This window comes from Desmodus rotundus, chromosome 12, assembly GCF_022682495.2.
Source record: "Desmodus rotundus isolate HL8 chromosome 12, HLdesRot8A.1, whole genome shotgun sequence".
Lineage (NCBI taxonomy): Eukaryota > Metazoa > Chordata > Mammalia > Chiroptera > Phyllostomidae > Desmodus > Desmodus rotundus.
Genome location: NC_071398.1, coordinates 27,767,198 through 27,790,822, shown reverse-complemented (window position 1 = coordinate 27,790,822; position 23,625 = coordinate 27,767,198). Strand labels below are relative to the sequence as shown.

General features: G+C 50.5%; 1 protein-coding gene across 3 annotated transcripts; it reads left to right on the top strand.

Annotated features, from left to right (window-relative positions):
- The first annotated feature begins 485 nt into the window (after positions 1-485).
- MEAK7 (MTOR associated protein, eak-7 homolog) lies at positions 486-19,249 on the top strand. Of its 3 annotated transcripts, none has more exons than XM_024556251.3 (9): positions 486-590; positions 4,351-4,384; positions 7,010-7,187; positions 8,899-9,129; positions 9,469-9,613; positions 11,604-12,017; positions 15,556-15,674; positions 17,194-17,373; positions 17,908-19,249. In XM_024556251.3, the coding sequence occupies exons 3-9, from the start codon at positions 7,035-7,037 to the stop codon at positions 18,019-18,021; spliced, it is 1,356 nt and encodes a 451-aa protein (XP_024412019.2). In that variant the 5' UTR covers positions 486-590; positions 4,351-4,384; positions 7,010-7,034; the 3' UTR covers positions 18,022-19,249. The 3 variants fall into 3 exon arrangements, with proteins under 3 accessions (XP_024412019.2, XP_053771691.1, XP_053771692.1); XM_053915716.2 differs by lacking the exon at positions 486-590 and adding an exon at positions 636-680; XM_053915717.1 differs by lacking the exon at positions 486-590 and adding an exon at positions 2,839-2,858.
- Positions 19,250-23,625: the final 4,376 nt, after the last annotated feature.

The following is a 23,625-nucleotide window of genomic DNA, read 5'->3' as shown; positions in this document are numbered from 1 at the left end:
TGGGTAACCAGCTTCTCTTTTCTCTAGCTATGCCTCCACTTGGGCCCACTGTCCTTCTCCAGTTATCTTCAGCCCCAATGTGCAGCCATCCACACCCTGATACCCAGTCACACCTCTTCCCATCCACAGCCCAGCTCCTGTTCTGTACTCCCGCCCAGACACCTGATCCCTTCCCAGGCCGGCCTCCCTAACTTCTCCTCAGAATCACCAGCTTCTCACCTTCCCAGACTCAGTTTCCAGCCCCTTCCCCAGTTCCTGCTCCAGCTGTCCCAGCATAATTCCTCTCCCTCCCACCCGCAGCTTCCTGCCTGCAGCTGCCCTAGTGCAGCACTGCCTGCTGGTCCCACCTACACCTCCGCCCCCGCCCAGTCCGTGGCCCCGCCCCTACCCTCCAAGGCCTACACGCTCCGTGAGGTGAATTGCCATTGGCTTATTCCTTCACAGGACTCCGCCCCCTCAGCTTCCACTTCTGCCATTGCGGCAGATAGACGCCCGTCAGCCCTGTCCCCTGGCAACGGAGCTGGCCGCTTCAGGGGAAAATCCTTGGACAGCCCAACCGGAAAGCGAATCCAGTTGGTGGAACTGGAAAGGTGAGTCCAGTTCAGTGATGACGGGAGGCAGAGGTGGCCTGGAAGCGGCTGTAGGGTTGAGGGGCAATGACCGTGGTCCTGGGAGTGAAGGTGCCCGGAGTACCTAGATGAGGGAAAGTTGGGGGCGAGGGCGGGACAGGTTCGAAGAATGGAGGGTCTTTCCGTGTGGTCAGTCAGGGCAAAAATCACCCTGCTCCTTCAGCTTTTCGCGTGCTGGAGATAAAAGGGGCCCAGCAGGTGCATCCCCAGGGTCGAGGTCAGCTGTCTGGAAGGGGGAAGGGAGAGCAATAAAACTGGTAAAGACGTGGGAGGGACGGGAGCTTCTGTGGGAGGAGGAGTCAGGGGGGTAATGGTGGAATGTGTGTGGGGCGGGACGGGGGGGGCGGGGGGAGGCGGGGGAATCGAGAGGGAGGACCTTCCTTCTTGTATTCTGATCACACCAGCTAGCTTTCCCCCAGGTTTAGTTGAGTCTGATCACGAAATGCAGTGCTGGAGGGGAGAGGAAAAGGAAGCACTCCTAGGCTTGCACCTCTGCTGATGAGTCAGTGGGCTTTCTGGAGGCAGGAAGCCAGCCTCGGGCAGGACGGGTCACCTTCTCGCCAGCGGGGACACTGCTGCCTGGAGGCTGGCTTAGGCTCAAGCTGCCCTTTTACAGAAGAGATGCCAGCTCTGGGGCATAAACAGGGCTTGGAATGCGCCAGTCCAGATGAGACAGTTGAACTCTTCCCAGAAAGGGGGTCCTGAGGGCCAGTCACCACTCTCAGGACAGTGACCCCTTGGAGGTTGGGAGTTAGAGGTTGACAAGCCAGGGTGGTGAGCACCCCCAAACAGGAGCCAGTTGGGAAGGCTCTGAGAAGGGTTGACTGAGTATCCTATAATGCCCATTCAGCAGAAAAGGGCTCCTGGCTCCCCCCACCCAGCATTGAGGGACTTTGTTCCATCCAAACTGTGCTGTTTCTCTTGTTCCAAGGCAGGAACTCAACCTGTCCTTCATCTGTTTATGTCTCTGGCTCCAGAAAGCAGAATTAAATGCCTTATGTTATTACCTCATTAAATCCTTTCTCCTCATTATAGCGGTAGTGGCACGTCCTCCATTTTACTAAAGTTCCAAAGGGCTTAGCAACTTGCCCCCAATCATAAAACCAGGAAGAGTCAGAACCTGAACTCAGATTTGCCCCTCTTTGCTTACACCAGAACTTCAGAGCCCGGGGCCCTGTGCTGAGAGGCGAGTGTTCTGGATCTGATTCAGTGCAGTTTTAGTGTGGACGCCCCTACTCTGCCCCAAGGCCCCGCCTCCTGGGAAGCTAGGGTTCCACCCTCTGCCCTACTGACATTTGGGGCCAGGTAATTTTTTGCGGTGGGAGATCCTCCTGTGCACTGTAAGATATTTAACAGCACCCCTAGTTTCTACCCACCGGAGGCTAACAGCGACCCCCTCTGCAGTTGCGACAACCAAAAATCATTGCCAAATGTCCCCTGGAGGACAAAACTGCCCCCAGTTGAGACCTACTGGCGTGAGCAGTCTTAGAGTAACGCAGAGGTGTGCCCTCCTGAAAGAGAACTTGATATAAGTAACCTACAGAAGGCTCAGGCCAGTGGAAGCTGGTTGTATGCACAACGTGCCAGGAAAAAGTCTGTCCTGCATCGTGAGGAGCACCTGGGGACAGTCCCAGGAGAAAGCCATTGCTGGAGAATGACAGAAAGCTCAGGAAATCGCATTTGGGGAGAAATAAGGATGCATCGAAGGCCTTCATGTCCTTTGCAAAATCGATGAGAGAGATTTTGGCATGGTTAAAGCGGTCAAGGCTGGGATGGATGAACCGGGGAACTTTGTACCATTGCCAGTCCTTGCAGAGGCTCTTTAAAAGGAAGTGGGGTTGTCCTTGGAGCTGGTTTGAGATGCGTCCCTTCCCCAGTGCCCTGCAGACTAAGAATGGTGGGGCAGGGGTAGGGGCCTGTTAGAGGCTGCCCCTCTTCCCGTAGGCCTGAAGCTCCTACTTGAGGCTACTGCACACGCGGCTCCCTCCTACTAGAAAAACTGGGGTAGGCTCTGGGCCTTTCCTGGTGTCTCCTCCTGACCCCGCCCAGTGCCCATCCCCACGTGACGGTCTGCACCTCTCCTGTGCGTTTCTGCCAGATTTGGCTGCTCCCCCAGCTTGCTCCTTCCTCTCAGCGTCTGGGCACTGAGAAGTCTGGCTGGGCTGCCCCGTACTGATTTGTTTTCAGACAACAGTGGAGGAACCTATTTCCTCTCGAACAGAAGAGGAGGTAGAGTGGGCTGGAAGAGGGGCAGATGAGAACCCCCTTGCTCTGTAGCCCCTTCTGGTACCTTCCCCACACCAGACCTCACCTCACTGATCTTGGTGTTCACCCCACACCTTTGTGCGCACTGACCCCACTTCCCAGGTGAACCCCTGTGGATGCCTGGAGACCCAGCCGGAACATGTCTTAACTCCTGTGTTCTTCTCACCCCGATCCACACTGGTCCCTGCATTACTTGTCTGTCTGTCCCTGTGAAACAGGGCGTTCCTGCAGGTCCACACCTGCCTGCAGCTTCTCCCTGTCACCTGCTCTCTCTGACGGGCCTGGCCCAGGAGATGCTGAGCTGTTTATTGAAGGAATAGATGCGTGTGCTGATAGCAGGAAATGTCCTGCAGGAGGTGCCCCTTCATGGCACGACCCCTGGGTACACTGATTCCACAGTCACGGAACATGTGGAGACTTCCGAGCAATGGCATTGAAATGTTGGCAGCCTTTTAGCACCAGTCCGTAGAGCAGAGGGTGAAAAACCTGTTAACGAAGCTGGTGTCCCCTAGGAGAGCGAATTCTTGGTTTTGAGCAGGGAGGAAGCTTTCTCAGGATCCTGGGAATCTGAGATGAGACATTTAGGTGTCTTCATCTCTTTTAAGGAGAAGTTGGAGGTGGTGGTGTCTTGAGGTCTCGTCCTTGCTGTAGGCTCTTGCTGGCAGCTTCTGGGCTTGTGTTCTTCAGGCTGGGGTGAATCGCTGCCTTGCATGTGCTGAGTCCCTGCCGTGGCCTAGGCCTGGTGGGCCGTGGGCTACAGAGGTGAGGCATCCTGGAGCCATCCCACTGTGAGTGGTAGAGGGAGAGGCCCTGATCCAAAGAGCCCCTGAGTGCTGTGGGCCCATGGCAGCGAATCCCATAGGAGCTGAACATGGTGTGCTCAGGCCTTCTTAGGACCTAGGTCAGAGCAGCCACCTGGGATTTACCCACGGGAGCCCACAAGGTGGTGGGAAAATGGGTTGGTCTGACTGAGAGACCAGCAAGGAACAACACAGCCATTGGACAGACACTTCCTCGTGCCTGCATGCGCTGGGTTGGCTTAGGGGCTGGGCAGGTGGCTGTGGGGCAGTCTCTTTTGTGACTTTCAAATTCTGGACAACCACTTAGGCATGAACCTGAGTGCTGGGTGGGGGTTGGGGAGCAAGCAGAGTGCACAAGGATGGGTCTGTCTCCATTTCGGTGAAGGCAACTGTCAGTTCTAGGAAAATCACAAGTGCCGGGTGGTCTTGGAACCCGAAGGCCGAGTGTGATGGTGAGGTGTGCAAGGTGGCCAGCGAGGGCCTGCTGAGACACACAAGGGGCAGAAGGGAACTGCCCAGAGGGAAAGGTGTCTGATGCCCCGGATGGAATCCACATGCAGCCTGGGGAGCCTGCCTGGGGTGGGCGCAGCCTCGAGAGTTCGAGTTCAGCTTTGGTGTGAAGCTGTGCTAATGTCTCAAAAACCTTTCCCTCCCAGGTGCTGGGAAGATTTCATCTCTTCCAGCATTTAGGTAAGTCGTGGGCCTTCTCATGTCACTAACCTTAAGGTGTTTTAGAGGAAGTGAAAAAGTGCGATCATTGGTGTGCAAACTCCATCTAAGAATGGAATGAATTCACCAGGGTGCATTTTCATCCGTTTACCCTTTTCAGGGTTTCAGCAGAATAGCAAGATAGGACAAATTTTCTGCTGACCTGATAAATTAACACAGATTTTGAGTGATTCGAATTTCCCCGGTGTGTGTGAGTGTGAGTGTGTGTGTGTGTGTGTGTGTGTGGTGGGGAGTATGAACCTAGAGGCACTTTTGACTAATGCTGTCATGGTTTGCCAGTGATGGACGCTGTGTGGACAAAGACAAGACCACCGAGCAAGCTCCCCAAAGAAACCCCAGCCCGTTCCTGGTAAACATGAGCAGGGCAGCGTCCTTCCTCATGATACCTCTAGCCCCTTTCTCTTCTTCCTGCATCTTTGTGAAACATTATCGAGATACCCAGTCTCTGACTCGCAGCCAATCCCGACCGAACCCTCCCTTCTTTAACCCTCCCAGGAAGGCAGCCCCCACACCGTCCCAAGCCCCCCATGCTTCCTCACTGCAGCAGCTTGGAAGTGCGGCTTTGACCACATGGCTTCTTGCTCATCTTTAGCCAGTGGACGTGGACATACTCTCTATTCTGATTTCTCCTGGGCACGGCCGTGGGGCACCCCATAACGCATGCTGCACGTGGGGTGTGGGAAATTAACTGCAGAATCCACACAGTTTGTACCCTTCTCCTCCCTTTGCTTTGCTTGCTTTCCTCTTCTCCGCTGTACTTAAAAACCAAATGCTGATGGTTCATCTCCCAGTCCAGTCCTACACGATCAGGTTGTTTCTTGGGGCTCTTAGCATATTGATGGAAGGGGACAGGTCTGCCTTGGTGTGGCTGTTTGGATTGTACCCCTGGAGGGGACCAGGAGCCAGCTGGTGCCTCCCACTCACTGTGTGTTAAGGATGAGGAGAGCCTCGTGCAGGCTGGACCTTGAGCCCAGGGCCCGAGGTTTCCTTCTTGGCTCTTTGGCTGTGAGAAACCTGAGCTGTGGAAGCATTTAGATCAGATGGCCCGTGAGTGACAGCCCCCAGTGTAGCAGATCGCACAGAGATGGCACATTAGTGGCTGCTAGGGGTGGGGGTAAGGGGCATGGGGAGTGACTAGTGATGGTTACAGGGTTTCTTTTGGGTATGAAGGAAATGCTTTGAAACTCCGTAGAGGTGGTGTTTGCACAAGACTGGGAGTACTAGATGCACTGAGTTCTGTCCTTTAAAACGGTGAATTTTATGTTAGGTGAATCTCACCTCAATAAAAAGAGAGAAAAGATCCCAGCGGTACCCCATTTCCCCTTGAGGTTTCGCACAGCCAGGACTCGATGGGCCTGTCGTTCACTCTCCGAGCCCTCGGAGGTGGCCTGGCCCTCCCTCACCGTCCTGTGGGAGTCTGTTGACACTTGCGGGACTTAGTTTGTGGGGTGCTTGTCTCTCCAGCAGTCTCACCAATGCCAGTTTCCAGATTAAAGTTTTACGATGAGAATTAAGGAGTCACAGCACTTGCCTCTTAAGAGATTTGTTTCATCCGAATGTCCTTTTCCCCTTCGAATCCACGGATTTGTTGGCGGTTGACCCCTTTCTGTAATGAGGTCTGTGACAATGAACGAAGGTCATCAAATGTCACCAGTGGTCACCTGCCTTTGGGTACTAGTCACCACGAACCTTCCTGAGCTCAGTGGCTGGATAATTCATCTTGTTAAATTATCACAACAATCTCTGAGGCAGGGCCGTGATTATCGCTGTTTTAGGAATATGGACATCGAGGCACCGAGCTTCTGTAGCGCGCCCATGGCTCCACGGCTAGTAGGAGGCAGAGCTGTGATCACAAAGGAAGCCTTGTCAGATGGCATGTTCCCCTGGTCCATGTATTTTCTTTTTTAAAAAAAATTTACATTTCCTTTATTTTGAGTGACATTGAGCATTATTTCTAAGGTATTTTTTTAAAAAAGATTTTAATTTTTTAGAGAGAGGGGAAAGAGAGGGAAACATTAATGTGTGGCTGCCTCTTGCACACATGCCCCCTACTGGGGGCCTGGCCCACAGCCCGGGCATGTGCCCTGACTGGGAATCGAACCGGCAACCCTTTGGTTTGTTGGCTGGCACTCAATCCACTGAATCACACCAGCCAGGGCTGTCCATGATATTTTCAAAGATGTTGATTTTATTCAAATACATGTGATTACCCAGGCAACAGATTATTTTCAACTCATGTTTTTTAAAAAATGAATATTTAGGTTAAAATACTGATTTTTTTCCTACCTTTTAATTATATTAGCTTGGGAACCGTGCTTTCACATAGAGAACTCTAAACTGTCTGGTAATTATGAGCATGTTTTCGGAGATTATAAAAATCAGGACTAGGTTTTCACACCTGTTTGTTTATCTTGGCTATTAAGTTCCACCACGTTGAAACACCACCACATAGCTCTGATGTGTTTTAACCGCATTTTGTAGCTAAGTCAATATTTATTAACTTGATCATATAATTACCAGTGTTTGTTTTCCATGATTAGGACATTTGGATTTTTCTCCCTAACTTGCCGTCTTTCCCTTCCGCAGAGAACCCTGCCAGACACGAGGAAGGATGGGGAACAGCGGGAGCCGCTCGGGGCCGAACGTTTGGTCGAGGTTTCTCCCTGAGGAGCAGGCCGAGATGGACAGACTGTTCGCTGCTCTGTCATCGGAGAAAAGCAGCTCAAGCGCCTCGCCCAGATCCTTCTCCCTGAAGGCACTGAAGGCAAGAGCACGGTCATCATCGGTTAATGTTTAGTCCGGAGCCTGTGAACTACGGCTCATAGGCCCGAGCAGGCTCTCCATTTCTGGAAGGCTAACCTTTAAAAACTAGGTTTTCTGCAGAGGGCCAGACAGTACGTACTTCCACCTTTGCGGGCCACTGTGGCCTCGGTCACAGCGACGCTGCTCTGCCTTCAAACCGCGTTTTTGACTTGAGATTGGACAAAGGGCTGGCCCTGCTTCCCACCCCTGACCGTCGCCTCCTGACTTCCTTCTGGGTGACAGACCAGGATTCGTAGGTCCAGTAACTGCGAAGTTCAAGTGTCCCTTTACCTTTAGGATTTGTAGGCGCTTGATGTCCTAGGAATCTTGTCGTGCTCCTAACAAAATAATAGTGTTTCAAAGTCAAGGTTCCCCTGACAAGGAGTTAGAACTTCCCATTTCCCCAACTTTTTGTCCTATTCCATGGGGCTTTTAACTGCCTGTCCTGAGTGCTCAGGCTGAGGCGAGGCATTGGCAAGGAAGCAACACCAGCCCATCTTCCTGGGCCGTGGGAGGGAAGGCGATGAGGGAAGGCATTTTAGTGCCTCCTCTTCTGCAACATGTGGAATGGGAGCTGATGGGCATTGGGGGTCCCCCCATGTACTCGCCCTACAGATGAGCGAACTGGCCAGGGAGGTTATGTGGGTCATGGCTGTGTGGTATATGTGCGTGTGCACGAGAATCCCCGCTAGAGCAGAACCACCCTGTCTGCCTGGTCCCCCAGCACGCTGGGGCGGACAGAACCAGCCAGGCCAGTTACGGGCTTGACTGCAGAGTGGGTGGCAACATTCATACGTGTTTATCGAGATAAATATGGGTAAAGTTGATCAGAGAACCTTGGTGACAATATAAAGTTTCCTGTGAGAAGGAATTTAAGATTGCTTTTCTGGTAGAATTTTGAAAACACCGACAGAACTAGAGATACTCTTTCTGAGTAGTCAGGTGGGAAGCAGCTTTACAAAATCTCGGAATCCCGACGTGTCACAACAGTGTAGGTAGAGCTGTTACCGGAGAATCCAATTTGCAGACCCTGCTATGATGGAAGTTCGTGATTTGCTTTCTCTCACCGTTTGTTTTTAATCCCTGGATCAAATCTGATCTGATGTTGGTCAAAAGGAAAGCAATTTCACAGAATATAATTGGCAAGACATTAAGAACTAGATTTTAAATTTAAATAAAAATTAGTTAAAAATGCGTATTGAGTACAAAGAACTGAGATAAGAAATGAAAGCTGGCTAATATATTTGGAAGTCTGCAGTATAGAGGAGACCAGTTTAGCTATAAATAGACATATGCACCATCTGTTCATAAATTCCGACAGGCAGATGGCAGCTGTCAGTGTAGGTAGGATGAAGGAGATGCTCTAAGCAGAGTGAAGGACAGATGCTGGCCACAGGCAGGAATGACATGGCCAACCTGGGGAGATTGGAAAGTTTGGAGAGACGGGAACAGACTGGAAGAATCTGATGGCCAAGATGAGCCGCGAGCCAGGTCTTGTTACGTATGTGATGTGACATGATGCCTTGGGTGGTGGGGAGAGGGTACATGTGGGGCTTTAGGAAGGTAGCGTGCTGGTGGAAGCATCCCGGCATGGCAGTGGTTGGCCTTGGTCCCCTTGTCACCATGTTTAACTTGTACCCTGTCTAGCCTTTTCTCCCGCTTGTCCTTCACAGAGCCACATCGGGGAAGCTCTTCCCCCAGAGATGGTCATCAGACTGTATGATGGCATGCGGAGGGTTGACGTGATGGGACAGGCCAAGGGGCCCAGCGGGAGTGTCTCCTGGGAGCAGTTCACGGTGTCGATGTCCCACCTGCTGAAGGGGAACTCCAAGGAAAAGAGTCTCATGATCCTGAAAATGGTTTCTGCCACAGGTGGTCCTGTGAAAGCAAGAGAGGTCCAGAAGGTAGAAGGGCCACGAGGACCACTGCAGCCCTCCCAAGTAGTCTTGGTGTCCTTGGGTGGGGGACTTGGGGCGGAGGCGTCATGGGGATGTCTACCTTTGGGGAACCCTAGATCACTTAACTGGTTGAGGTCAGAACTCCTGGACAAAGGCCTTGGCAAAACCAGGGTAGCCACGGGTGTCATTAGAAAAACAAGTAACTACCTAAGTTCCATTATCTTTCCCTGCAGAGGGCTGTTGTAGCTGACATTCGAGAGATAAAACGCTCTTCCCCTTCTCGATATGACGTGGGTCACCGGTCACGTCAGAAATGTCATTAATGGTAAAATTGTACTCTTCAAGTTTACAGAGGATCTCGTTGGCTCTGTAGTGCACGTGCTAACCCACAGACAGGAGCTGAGAGGCTGGGCTCAGAAGACAGCCCCAGGCCCCCCGCCCAGGGTGCAGGTCCTGGCTGCTCAGCTGTTCTCCGAGATGAAGCTTGCAGGCAAGTGCCCTGCATGTGCGCCATCGCGCTGAGTGCCACCACACTGTCCCCACCACTGCAGCAAAGTTCTGAAATCTGAAAGCGTGAGTCTTCCTCCTTGGGGAAACTACTTAGATCGTCTAATTTGGTTGGCATATGACTGCTCATAGTACTTCCTTATAATCCTCGTTCTTCAAGGTCAGTGGTGATGTCCCCACATTTACTGCTGATTTGAGTCATTTGAGTCTCCGCTTTTTTTCTTGGTCCGGCCAGCTGGGTGTTTGCCTGCACTTTGTTGATATTTTCAAAGAGCCAGCGTTTGGTTTTGTGGATTTTCTCTGTTGTTTGTCAGTCTGCATTTCATTTACTTTCACCCAAGCCTCCTGTTGCCTTCCTTCTGCTTCCTTTAGGTTTATTTTGGTCATCTTTCTAGTTTTTTAAGCTAGAAGGTAAGGATACTGATTTGAGTTTCTTCTTTTTTAACGTAGGCTTTTATGACTATAAATTTCCCTCCAAACACAGCTCCCATTGCTTCCTGTAAGTTTCAGTGTGTTGTGTTTTTGTTTTCACTCATTCTCAGTATTTTCTAACTTCCCTTATGATTTCTACTTGGCCTATTTGTCATATAGTGGTACGTTACTTAATTTCTAGATGTTTGCGCATATCCCAAATTGCCTTCTGTTACTGATTTATAAGTTCATTATTTTGTGGTTGAAGAACATATGTTACATAATTTCAATCTTTTTAAATTTATTGAGTCATATTTTTTGATCTAACATTCTGTTCTGAAGATTGTTTTATGTACACTTGAGAAAAATGTGAATTCTGTTATTGTTGAGTGAGAAACACTATATGTTTAAATTTTTTTTAAAGATTTTATTTTTAGAGAGAGGGGAAGGGAAGGGAAAAGAGAGGCAGAGAAACATCAATGTGTGATGGTCTCTTGCACGCCCCCTACTGGGGGCCTGGCCTGCAACCCAGGCATGTCCCCTGACTGGGAATTGAACTGGCGACCCTTTGCTTCACAGGCCCACGCTCAGTCCACTGAGCTACACCAGCCAGGGGTAAATTTACTTGGGATTTAAAAATACCTTGTGGGGCATCTCTATGCAAAGTAGACTTATTTTATAAAACTGTTACTGTTTTATTATAAAGCTGGATTTTTAAATGTAATTTGAAAATGGGTTATATTTCAAAACATCATTTAAGTGAGGTATTTGAAACTTGGAAAGAACAACATAATGTATATTAAGTGCCAGTAGTTTATCCCAGTGCATCACCTCCGCTCTTAGAAGGTAGGAGACAGAAAACAGGATGCTGCTGCTTTGAAACTGCTGAGCACAGCTTGTAGTTCATGAAACCTGTTCTTCTTGATAAACTAGAGGGGAACCAGATAAGTGACCAACCACAGCCTTGACTTGGCCGAGAACGAACCACGCACTCTACATCCTTTGCAAATGACTTTGCTGGGGCCAAAGCCCTGGGCCAGTGGCTTTGGTGCAGCGTTCTTGGAACCCTTGCCGAGAGATCTGGGGCTGGGCCCCCCCACCCCGCCCCCCGGGTGAGGGTGTGGCATCTCTCCCGGGCCTCTGAAATGCAGCTGGGAGGGGAAAAAACCATGAGTGTTGACTTTGAAGTGTTCAGATTCACGCCATCCAACAGATGTAATTCATGCACCGAAGTAAAACACATGTGGAATTTTAAATATTCTAGTAGCCATATTAAATAATAAAAAGAAACAAGTGAAATTGACTTTAAGAATACGTCCAAAATATAATTTAACATTGTCAATCAGTCAATCAAAAAAGATTGAGATATTTTACATTCTTTTTTCCATACCAGGTTTTTGAAATTGGGTGTGCATTTCACACTTGTCACACGTCTCAGTTCAGACAAGCCACGGGTCGAGCACTCAGAAGCCACGTGAGGCTCCATGTTGGACAGCGCAGGTTTAGGAGAATAGATAAAAGGAGACACAATCACCCGCTGATACTGTTTTCCCCTCCCCTAGACGGCAAGAAGCTGCAGCTGGACTGTGACTGTGACCAAGCTGTGATCGAGGACTGGGTGTTCAGGGTCCACCTGGTGGCCACATTCCTGAGTGTAGTCATCCACAGAGGCTTTCTCCTGCACCTGTCCCTCGATCTAGCCACTCTGGTCCCCCAGCGTGAAGTTGACCAGGGCCAGGAGTTTGAGAGTGTCCTGGATGTGCTGTCGGTCATCTTTGTCAACTCCCACCTGCCCAGGGAGCAGCAGCACCGCTGGCACCTGCTCTTCTCATCCGAGCTCCACGGGCACAGCTTCGCCCAGCTCTGCGGACGCATCCCGCGCAGGGGGCCCTGTGTGCTGCTCCTCAAGGACTGCGATGGCCACGTGTTCGGTGGCTTTGCCTCCTGCTCCTGGGAAATCAAGCCTCAGTTTCAAGGTAAGGCTGACTCAGCCACTAAAACCCAGGGATAGTGCGGCACTCGTTAGGAGTCCTGGTCAGATGGCTGTGGCATGGGGGCCTCTGAGCCCAGACTAAGAATGCGAGCATCAGATAGGATGCGAATGTTTCTTTCATCGTCTCCTCCAAGGGTTTGTCTAGATGAGTTTGGGGGGAACATGGAACATGATGCTGCTTTGTGGTGGGTGAGCGCTTCACGGATTTCTGATTCTGACCATGGGGCCGGGTAAGCAGGATAGGTATGCTCACCCCGATACTAGGTTTATTAAAAGGTGCCAGGTCCCGGCCGTGGGAGTGGCGGGGTTGTGGAAGCCTCACGTGGGGTTCTTTCAGATGGGGTGTTTTCTCTCATGGGACTGTCTTCCTTCCCTAGGACCCCTGTGTGTCTGCTTTGCTGCTTCTGCCGTGGTTTGCAGCTTTGTGGTTTTGCTGGAGTTGGGGAGTTTTTTGTGGGATCTCCAGTGCGGTGAATGAATAGCTCTAAGCGAATTATTCCCCTCCTCAGGGAAAACGCTCTGGTAAACATTTTTAAAGGACCATTGTTGAAAACGCCCATGTGCTGGGCAGACTTGGGTGAAACCACCTTCCTAGGGTCTGCGGTCACTGCCTGTCCCACAGTGCGTGGCCTGGCTGCCCGAGTCTGTGTCTCTGTAGGGCTCCTCGGGGCCAGCAGCTATGACATGGAGGGCTTTTCCTATCGGCGCTGAGAGACCAGGTATGTTCCTGCTGTCACTCCCATGGACCCAGTAAATTCTGGGCAGCAGTTAATACCCTCCCTGGCTGGGTGAGTGGCAGGGAGGATCCAGGGGCCTGAGATTCAGAAGATGGAGGAGAGAGGCCTCTTGGATGGAGACTGCTCTTCCGAACCAGGTGGTCATCAGCTCCCACCCATTCTGCCTGCGTCCCTCCCGCCCCTCTCGCCGTCTCGCTCTCGGCAGTGCAGTGCAGCTGCCTTCTCACTGGCCTCTGCTTTAATCTCACCCCTTCAACCCATTTGCCACATCTGGCTCTTCTCCTGGAAACCCTTTAACAGATTCCCCCTCTGGCCCTCAGGGTGGTGTACCTTTTATCACCTCTCTCACTACCCACTCCGGTCCCCCTGCCATCCGAGCTCGGTCCCGCTGATCTTCCTGTGGTTTCCAGAATAGGCTGTGCTCCCCTTGTCTTGGGACTTGGCACGTGCTGCTTTCTCTCTCCTCCACCTGTTTGCATAACCAGCTTCTTGTTGGGACTCAGCCCAGGGTCACCTCCTCCAGGAAGCCTTCCCAATCATGCAAGGACCGTGTGCTCCCTGTGGTCCTCCATCAGGCTGCACACCTCTGGAATCATTCCTGTCTTTCCTTCCCTAGACAGAGCATCTGTCAGCTGGGGAGCCGTGTCCAGGTGCAGAGTTGCCATCATTGGAGAGGGTTTAGCAGTGGTGGGCAGCCCCTTTGCCTGGGAGGGGTGGACGGAATCGTGAGAGGAAGGTTTGGTACCTCCTTCCTGGAGATCCTGTTATTTCTAGGGTTTTATTTTCTCTCTGTTTTAGAATGTTCCAGATCTTAAATGCAGGTGCTGCTACCAGCTCTTCTACCCTGTGTCAGGGGTCCCCAAGACTACCCCCACACCTCAGTGATTCACTAGGAGCACTCATGGACTCAGCATAAAGCTGTGCTCATGGCCACAGCTTATTTCCATGAGAGGATGCAGAGGGAGACCAGCACAGGGAGCAGCGTGTGGGATGAAGTTGTGGGGTTCCAGGCACCAGCTCCCAGAGTCCCCTCCCAGGGGAGTCACGCAGGACATGCTGACCCCCCCGCCCCCCCGGCAACAAGCTGTGATGATGACATGAAGTGCTGTCCAGCAGAGAAGCTCAGTAGGGATTCAGTGTCCACGGTGTTATTGGGGGCCGGTCACGGGAGCACCCTCTGCCGGGCTTGTCCCAACACCCCAGACTCCCAGGGGAAGCAGGCGTTCAGCACTAGTCCCTCTGTTTGCACAAACAGTTTGGGCACAGGGAGCCACTCTGATTAGTTTTGGGGGTGGTGAGGACCCTCCCAAAATCAAGCTCCCCGACGCCAGCCGAGGGCCAGCCTTGGAAGCAGGCCTTCCTGGGGCCCACGGTCTCAGGCCTGCAGCAGCCCCACTCTGCACACCCACCTTTCCATGTCACAGCGTCCCAGGGAGTGGCACATCCTCCCCACTGTGCCGCCTCGAGGCGTTATGGGAGTGAAGAGTGGCTCTTTCTCTTTCTCTGTGTGGTCGGAGGCTGTGTTTTAGAAATGGGAAAAAACCATGAGAATCACTTTTACAGACAAAACATTAACTTCTTCCAACTCCTTTAATATTAACTCCAGGTTAGCGCTGCTGGGCCTAATGTTTTATTAACAGGCAGAATTCCTCATCCTGAAGAACCATGGAAAAATGCAATTACCAAGTTCCCCAACTTGAGTTCATTCTGTTTTGAAATATGAGGCCGGAGTTCCAGCAGGGGGCAGCCTTGCACCAGAGTCTGGTCAAAATCAGAAGGCGGTTTTTGTCCATTTGTCTTGGAAACAATCCCTTCTGTTTAAGACTTTAAGTGAAGTGACTGACACAGGGTCACGTCACTTTTGCTGTCTTCTGTGGTGAAGTTGACAGGCCTGTGGCTTTGGACTGAGCACAGAGCCTCAGCAGTTCAGCGCTGGTCCTGGGCAGGGTGCTGATTTCTGAGGGCCTCGGTTCCCCAGAATTATGGGAAATGGTGCTGTGGGAAAGCAGCGTGTAAACTGTGTCCCAGTGGGGGGTGTCAAGTATTGCTATTGTGAGCATTAGGTGGGAGCCTCACTGTGGGTGTGACGTGTTTGCAGGTAATACTGACTCCGTGGGTCCTTACCGCCACTTCCTAGAAAGACTCCCCACATGCGGCCTCCCTGCTGAGGGCCGGCCCCCTGATGGCCTAGAGTGGGGTCCATGGCAGCTGAGGGGCCTCTGCTTTGTGGCCCCGTCACCTTGCTTAGCATTGGGACCGAGTATACAGTGGTTGAAAGACAGCCTTGGAGTTGCAAAGCAGGGTGATGTCATGCCCAGCACTGGGGGCAGCAGGGTGGGACCAGGTAGCTCTTTGCTTCTAAAATCCTGGAGTGACCGCCGCCCTCCTTGCTCCTCAGTTAAGGGGGTGCCCGCCTTTCCTGACTGGCATGCATTTTTTTGATGGACAGCGGGCACAGTCCCCATCTCTGCTTCTCTGGCAAGAGCGAAAAAATGTCCCTGGCAAGCAGACATCATTTCATTTTTAGTTGTCACTCTCACCCTCGAACCCTTGGCTCATCCTCTGGGGCCCTGGGCAGCCAGAAGGCCTGTCTTCTGTGCGACCTGGGAACTGCCCACAAGTGTGAGGTTGCCGAGCCCCCGGGTGTGTGTGAGCTCCGGGCACATCTGAAGGCCCACGTGATGGTCCTGACCGCTGTGCCTTCGGGGTGCTGGCTTGCTCGCACTCCCCCTCTGTGCGGCCCAGCTCAGTGGTCCTGCTCACTTGTGCTCTGGTCACTTTCAGGGGACCACAGGTGCTTCCTGTTCTCCATCTTGCCCAGCATGGCTGTGCACACTTGCACGGGCTACAACGACCACTACATGTACCTGAGTCAGGGGCAGCGGACCATCCCGAATGGACTGGTGAGGACCCGGGAAGGGCCGGGACGTCCCGCCTAGTGGTGTCCATCCCGGTGGTATGCCCAAGCTGACACTTCCCGACCCCTCAGGGTCACTGTGTGCATTTGGTCATGTAGGCATGCCGTGTTGCCTTCATTCCGCCTGGGTTTCCCAACTAGGACAGAATTTCTCTTGTGGGAGGACGGAGTCTCTGTTGGGGTATTTTGGTGTTTTGTGTGCAAATGGAGGATTTGACCAGTTTTCCCGGTAGCCAGATGGTTGGCCTTTGGCCTTCATGGCTGGACACGGCATCAGCGTCAGACCTGTCACCAGGCCCTGCTGCCCTGCCACTTGCCTGGGGGAGGAGCTGGGGAGGGCATGTCCAGGGCTAGGCTCCCTGGACCCATGGGGAGCTGTCAATAGTGACTCACAAAACAGTGTGCAGGGCTCCAGTTGGGGTGGCCATACTTCCTGTTTGCTCTGTGCCCCGGCCTAAGACTGAGCTGCAGGAAGAGGAGGATGAGGGTGAAGGCAAAGGGCAGGCAGAGGGGCTACGGTGGGCGAGGGGGCAGGCTGAGGTGAGGGGCTGCACCAGGCGCCCATGTACACACACACCAGCCCAGCACCTGCAAGCCCGCTAAGTGTGAGTGGGAAATGGGTCTCTTGCCAACACTGCAGCCAATTTTTTTTTCTTTGCTTCTTAACAAAACACTCCTTTTGGGAACTTCCAGCCCTGTGCTTGCAGAGCCAGGGGCCAGGAAGGCTGGTCCCCCTTGGCAGCATGGAGAGTGCCCCCCGTGCTCCTTTCCAGGCTTATGTGTGCCTCCCACAGGGCCATCTGGGGACCCCCCAGACACCTCCCAAAAAGGGCAGTTTGGTGACCAAGGGGCAAGGGCTTTGGCCTCAGGAGCAGCACCAAGTAGGTCCCCAGGAATCACCAATAATCAGATGAGGGAGAGAAGCAGCTCTGAGAATTAACTGCATTTTCTTGCTTTGGTCTCTTGTCAAAAGTAGTCCTGGGTCATCAGGGACATGAGGAGGCACCCAGACAAGTGATCAGGGAGGCCGAACAGCGATTCTGTTCTCGCTGTGAGCTTAGAGCCAGCAGTGTGGTGGGCGGTGGCAGAACTGCTCTGTGTCACCCCCTGGTCTGCTTCCTGTGTTCTCTCCTTGCAGCTGACACACTGAGAGGCTCACACCCTCAGCCCAGTGCCCTGGCCTGTGTGGCACAAGTGTACCTGCTGGCAGGGTCTCTGTCACCGAGTTCTCTGGGCCCTGATGATGTGCCTTCTCTGTCCTCTGCTGTCAGCCAGCGCAGCCCCATGAGAAAGAGCTGTGAGCCAGAAGTCCAGACCCCTCAATGATTATTCTAATAACTTGTAATGGGATCTGTAAATTGCACCAATCCATGTATCTCAGAGTTAAAAAAGGAAAATTACATTCACTTCCCATCCACCCTCCTCTCAGACCGGTACCTAAGGCTGATGTGGGCTTGGAGGCTGATACTCAGGCCGAGGAGGTGCTGATGGCCTTCCTTTCGCAGGGTATGGGCGGGCAGCATAATTACTTCGGGCTGTGGATCGACGTTGACTTTGGGAAAGGACACAGCAAGGCCAAGCCCACGTGTACCACGTACAACAGCCCTCAGCTGTCAGCCCAGGAGGACTTCCGGTTTGAGAAGATGGAGGTGTGGGCGGTTGGAGACGCCTCCCAGGCGCAGATGGTGAGCGTGGGGGCGTTTCTCCACTTTCTTGGCTTCACCCCTTTTGCTGGATGGAAGCATCTAGAGACAGTTCATTCCAAATTTGTTTCCATCAGCTGTCATTTTCAGTGGACACTTTCAGCTGGCCAGAGAGATGCCAGTGGGTGCATAGCAGAGTCCTGTGGGGGCCAGTGGGTGGGGAAGAGGGTGGTGGGGGATTAGCAGAATGAACCTCCAGGGAGGTGGGGCCTGCCGAACGTGGGAACTTGGGTGGGTGGGTAGCCCAGTCTGCAAGACGAGGAGGGTCGCGGTGCCTTTTAGTTCTGTGGTTCTGTGGTGAGGCATTGTTGGGCCTTCTGCACTTTGTCACCTCCCTAGAATGGCATGCCAGGGTAGGGGGTCGTCAGCGAGGGAGCCAGAGCCCTGTCACATTTCCCTGTGGCCACAGTACGGGACTGATCCACTCTAGTAAGCTTGAAACCAGCACAGCGTCACTGCCTGTCCTGTGCTGCACGCCATTGGTCACTGAACTCGCCCCCTCCCCTTTTTCCCAAGGCTGCCAGCAGCAAGAGCATTCTCGACATGAACCCCGAGGCCCAGGTCCTGCTGCAGATCAGTGGGCGGACTTCCCACAGCGAAGGGCTCCGGGAAGTCTCTGACCAGGAGTGAGGAGGAGCCTGGCGCACGACCCCCTGGACGAGAGCACACAGCCTGCCCACCTTGTCCCCATCCTGTGCACACTTGGCTTTAACACAGAGCCGCACTGGCCATGTGCAGGTTGTCCTGGATGTGCCCAGTTGGGACAGTAAAATTCCTCTGATGATTAGTGGGTATATCTCCCAGGTAACTGAGTGTCCAATCAGCAGCTTGGCTCTTACACTTTGTTAATTTAGATCACTGAAATGCAAAGTCACTGAGACATTTGGAACCTCTGGTGGAATCAGCATTTGGTGGGCAAGTGAGTCCTTGTGTGTAGAGGGTTCCCCTCGCTGGGGGTCTCTTAGCCTCTGGCCAGGCCTTCCCAGTTAAAGTGCCTTGACTTCCATTTTGACTGGTAAAGGACAGAGGCGTTTGAATGGGAATCCCAAAGTTTTTCGATGTGTTAATAGGGGGAAATAGTCAAAGATTTTGGAGATAACAGTGGCACTGGTCTTCACTAGGTGTTTATAAGGGTCCACATCTACCTTCTCAGCTGTTTTTAAAGGGATCTGTGCCACAAGCAAATGGGAAAATGAGGAGACAGAGAGGCAAAGTTGGGTTTCTGTTGCTGATCTAGTGTGGGGGACATTTGGAGGCCCCCGTGTGGCCTGGTGCGTAATTAGTGGTGAGGGGCTTGCAGCACTGGCCTGGGTTCCGGGCCTCCAGACAGGCGCCTGTCAGGATCAGCTCCCTGCTCAGTGCTGCTTCCAAAGTGGGGAGGGCTGGCAATTCGACAGTTTGGGCTCACTTTAAACACACTCCAGAGATCCTGAAATGCTAGCGGCCGCTTAGGTGGGCCGAGCTTCCTAGCAGAGCTGCTACCTCCCGGGCCTGAAAGAACCTGAAAGAACACACTGTATGAATCCCCTCCTTCAAGGAGCTGGGGTTCCTCCCTCAGACATATACCTCATCCTCCTGTCTTTTGCTATGTATGCACTTTGACCTTTTATTACAGTTTGCCCTGATTATAAGCCATAGCAAACTGAGCTGTCTGCATTTTGAAGGTTCTGCATTTTCTACCAGGAGGTTCATCAACCTTTGCACTTAGCATGCCCTTGACTGAGCAGAGGGCCCTGCAAATTAGCCTTCACCAGGAAAGCACACACTCAGACAGTGTGTGGAGGGTGTGCAGGGGCAGCAGCCTGACACACGCAGATTCAGTCATGGTTGACTTTCCTTACGAAAAGCCGGTTTAGCCCTGGCTCAGTCGGTTGGGTGTCGTCCTGTGAACGAGAAGGCCACCAGTTCGATTCCCAGTCAGGGCACATGCCAGGTTGTGGGTTTGGTCCCCAGTCAGGGCTCATACAAAGAGGCATCTGGTCAATTTTTCTCACATTGATGTTTCTCTTTTCTCTCTCTCTTAAAAAAAAAAAAAACCCAGGGGTTTATAAAGCTTCTCCGGGATATTATGTGACTCCTTAACTGGGGTAGCAGTTACAAGATTTGTGGATCCTCAGACATCCTTACCATAAATCTGAAGAACGGGGTGTTGAATCTTCAGTTTGTTGTGGTGTTAAAAACAATCAAATAAATGCAGTTAAATACCTCACTAATAAAAGGCCCATTGCTGTCTGTACCTCGAGTGCCCTTGACTGCTGCCTCTGCCTGTGGCAGTCAGAGGGCCTGGGTTTTGTCTGGGTGTGCACTTTCTGTCTGCCCGTGCTCTCACGAGAGTGCAGATCACAAACGGGGACAGGGTTCCAAGGACTGCTCACTTACAGAGGGAGGAGGGTGCCCAGTCCAGGTGCGTGGGAACCTGGGGGTGCTGCCCGCGCGGTGGGCCTGCGGTTCTGGGCGCACAAACCCCTAGGGCGCCAGTTATGGTCGGGCCACTGGCACCGGGCCCCGCCTGAAACCAGGAGACCTGCGATGCTTGTTTTAACAAACGTTCTTTTTTGGAACAGGAAAAACAGTTCAGGTTGGAAGGACCAGTGGTCTCCCCACAAGTGAAGACTGGTCAGCACCCAAAAAGGTGCTAGAAGGAAGAGGGGCAGAAATGCAGCTCTGATACAGACATGGCTATTATTTTTTCCCACGATATTTTTTAGTGAAAAAAATTACCATATATGTACATGGTAAAGAAAAAAAGCTCAAAATGTAAGGCTGTAACTTGAAAGGGAAATCCTCCCCTGCCCCCCTCCTAGCATTTCCTTCCCAAGAGGCAAAGCGCCCATTACAAAGCCACGAACGTAGGTCTCCTTCTGGAGGTAACTCCGCACACTCAGCGTGATTGTTTCACACTCTGGTGTGTCCCTCACTTCTTATTGGGGGGAGGTGGCTCCATATTCACCCATCTGTGTCCCTCTGTTTTCATCGACCACGTGACGTCCCATTGCACAGAAACACCGTCATTTCTAGCGTTCAGCCATCCCCGTGTGCGGGGCGTTTTGTTCGTGTTTGTCTGGAGGAGGAGCCCTCAGAGGCTGAATTGTTGGATGAAAAGGTGCGTGAATTTTTATTTAGATATTGACAAGTTAACCTTTTGAGCTCAGTTTATACTTTTAACATACTGGAGTGCTCGTTGGCTGTATTTTCGCCCAACACTACATTAACATTGAGTTTCTGTTTACTTGATAACATGGAAACTGTAGCTTTATTTTCTGTTTCTTTTGTGTGTGACAATGAACAGCTCCAATTCTCAGAAGCCAGCTGTATATGTCCTTCCTCTAGTTTCCTAGAGTGTGGGTCTTTGCTGACTGATTTACAGGACTGCTTTTTTTGAATGAGGCAAGTTAGCATTTGATGTGCATGGCAAATATTTTTCCAGTTTCTTCAACTTTATTTTTCTTTACATGAATTTTGCATTTTATGCCATCATATTTGCCAGCATTTCCTCTTCAAGCTTCTAAGATTTGAAGCTTTTCTCCACTTTGAGATAAAAAAGTCCCTGCTTTCTTTTACTGTTACTTCTGTGCTATTTTCACACTTCTATCTTACCCCAAAGTAAGTTCCAGCACCTTTTATATTAAATGGTATGTCTCTTTCCCACCGACTTAAAGTGCTACTTCTTCATTAACTGAATTTCTGAATGAACTTAGATTGCTGTTTCATATTTTAATTACTGGAATTTTATGATAAAAAGATGGAAGAGCTATTCCCCTATAACTGCTGTTTTTCAGAATTTTCCTTCACATGCTTGCCTGCTTATTTTCTGTCACCTTTGGGAGCATTTTGACTACTTCTAAAAAGTTTGGTAGTAGCATTTTTGAGATAGCATTAACTATGGATTATACAGGCAGAACTCACTTTTGGCTGAAAATTTATGATTCTTGCTATCCAAGAACAGGGCTATCTAAGTTTGCTACATAAATTTTTGTTGTCATTGCTGGCGCTGTGAGTGGACCTTCCCCCCCGAAGATGATTGATCGAACATAAAAAAGCTCTTGATTTTCTGCCATGTTTTTATCCAGGTGCCTCGCTGAATTCTCCCATCCAGTGGCTCTCAGCCCTGAGTCTGCATCGGGATCACCTGCAGGACTTCTTCAAACTCGGGCTGTGGGGCTCCGCATCTGGAGTTCATTCAGCATGTCTGGGAGGGTGGGACCCAAGCATTTATATTTCTAATCAAAGTCCCAGGTCATGCAAATACTTCTGGTCCCGGGACCTCACGCTGAGAACCACTGCTGTTCACTAGTTTTGATTGTCTATGAATTTAATTCCCTGGGAGTTTGCAAGTGGTATCCTTTTTTTCTTGGGGGGTCTGAAATCTTTATCTTTGCCTTCATTTTTAAAGGATTGTTTTTTTTCTGCTCTTTGAAAGATATTTCAATATATTTTTTTCCCAGCCACTTTAAAGCTGTCTTTCTGCTGTGTTTCAGCTTGCGGGATTTCTGTTTCTTTATTCCCAGCTTTACTGAGATACATTGACATAGACCGTTGTGGAAGTTTAAGGTATGTGACGTGTGATTGCAGGTAATATGATTGCATACCTGGAAATAAAGATAATTTCCCCAACCTTCCAATTTCTAGACCTTTTATTCCTTTTCCTTGATTAATGGTATCCACAAATATTTTTGAGAAGTTTAAAAACATTTTTTGAAGATATTTTATTTATTTACTATTAGAGAGAAGGGAAGGGAGAAAGAAAGAGGGAGAGAAACATTATCGATGTGCAACCGGTTGCCTCTCGCACATCCCCAGCCGGGGACCAAGCCCGCAACCCAGGCATGTGCCCTGACTGGGAATCAAACCCGCGACCTTTCGCTTTGCAGGCTAGTACTCAAACCACTGAAGACACACCCGCCAGGGCTATTTTTGAGAACTTTAAAAGTATAATACGTCCTCCTTATTTCTGCCTTTAATGGAAATGCATCTAGTCTTTTCTCATTAAGCATGATGCTGGCTCTGTGGAGATATTTCATATATGTAAGTATTTTCATGTGAAGGAAGTATCCATTTGTGTTAACGTTATTAAAAGTTTTCTATCAGGAGTAGATGTTGAATCTTATAAAAGTTCTTGGCATCCACAATTCTCGTTTTCAGGGTTATTGCAAGGAATGGGGCTCCACACGCGGAGCTGTGTGCGCTTTAACTGCCACCTTCCCGCCGTGTCAGCACGCTGGCCCGCGTTTGGCGCTTTCGCAGCAATGTGTGTCAATGGGTGGACTGGTTTCCGGTTCTGTGCTTTGTGTTGGTCAGATTGTACGAAGGTCGTGCTTTAGTTTTGGAGTTCTGCTAGCTTTACAAAAATAATTTAGAGCCTCTCCCTTCTCCAGGTTCTAGAAAATGCAAACGCAAGACATTCTTAAAGTTTGGGTGAAATTCACCTGGTACATTTTGATTTGGTAGGTGAGGACGGGTTAACTTTTGATGACCTTATCCATTTCTTTTATCATCTGGGTTGTTTTAAATCAATACTGGGATCAATTTTGATGGTTTTTATATTTCCTTCCTAAATTTCCATTTTATTTAAGTCTTCAAATTAATTTATATAAGATTGACTCAAATATTTGACATCTTTTATGGGTTTTTTTTTCCATTTATTTGTTTTTAGACAGAGGGGAAGGGAGGGAGAAGGAGAGGGAGAGAAACATCAATGTGTGGTTGCCTCTCACTGGCCCCCTCCTGGGGACCTGTCCTGCAACCAAGGCTTGTGCTCTGACTGGGAATTGAACTGTCGACCCTTTGGTTGGCAGGCTAGCACTCAATCTACTGAGCCACACCAGCCAGGGCCTTTTGTGGGTTTCATCTCTTGTTTTCATTTGTCCTAGATTATGTTATACCAATATTTTAAAATTAATTTCGCTTTCATATTTCCTCCTAATTATGCCTATTTTTTGTCAATGTTAAATTTAAGATTTCAACTACTCATTGCTAGTATATAGAAATACAAGTGATTTTTGTGTTAATCTTATATCTTGTGGCTTTACTACTCTCACTTATTTGTTCTACAAAGATATTTAGGTTCCTTGGGATTTTTAACATAGACAATAATGTCATCTGTGAATACGATCAGTTTTATTTTCTCCTTTCTGTTTTCTTTTTATGTCTTTTATTTTTCCTTTTCTTGACATATTGCACTGGCTAGGAATACCAGTACTATGTTGAGTAGGAGTGGTGAGGCTGGACAGCTTT

What these genes read in the sequence shown, in the direction of transcription:
- MEAK7 (XM_024556251.3), top strand. Translation starts at nt 7,035, where the DNA reads ATGGGGAACAGCGGGAGCCGCTCGGGGCCGAACGTTTGGTCGAGGTTT. An exon ending in AAGCAAGAGAGGTCCAGAAG is followed by an intron (nt 9,130 to 9,468) that starts GTAGAAGGGCCA and finishes GTACTCTTCAAG; the next exon opens with TTTACAGAGGATCTCGTTGG. An exon ending in ACGCCTCCCAGGCGCAGATG is followed by an intron (nt 17,374 to 17,907) that starts GTGAGCGTGGGG and finishes CTTTTTCCCAAG; the next exon opens with GCTGCCAGCAGCAAGAGCAT.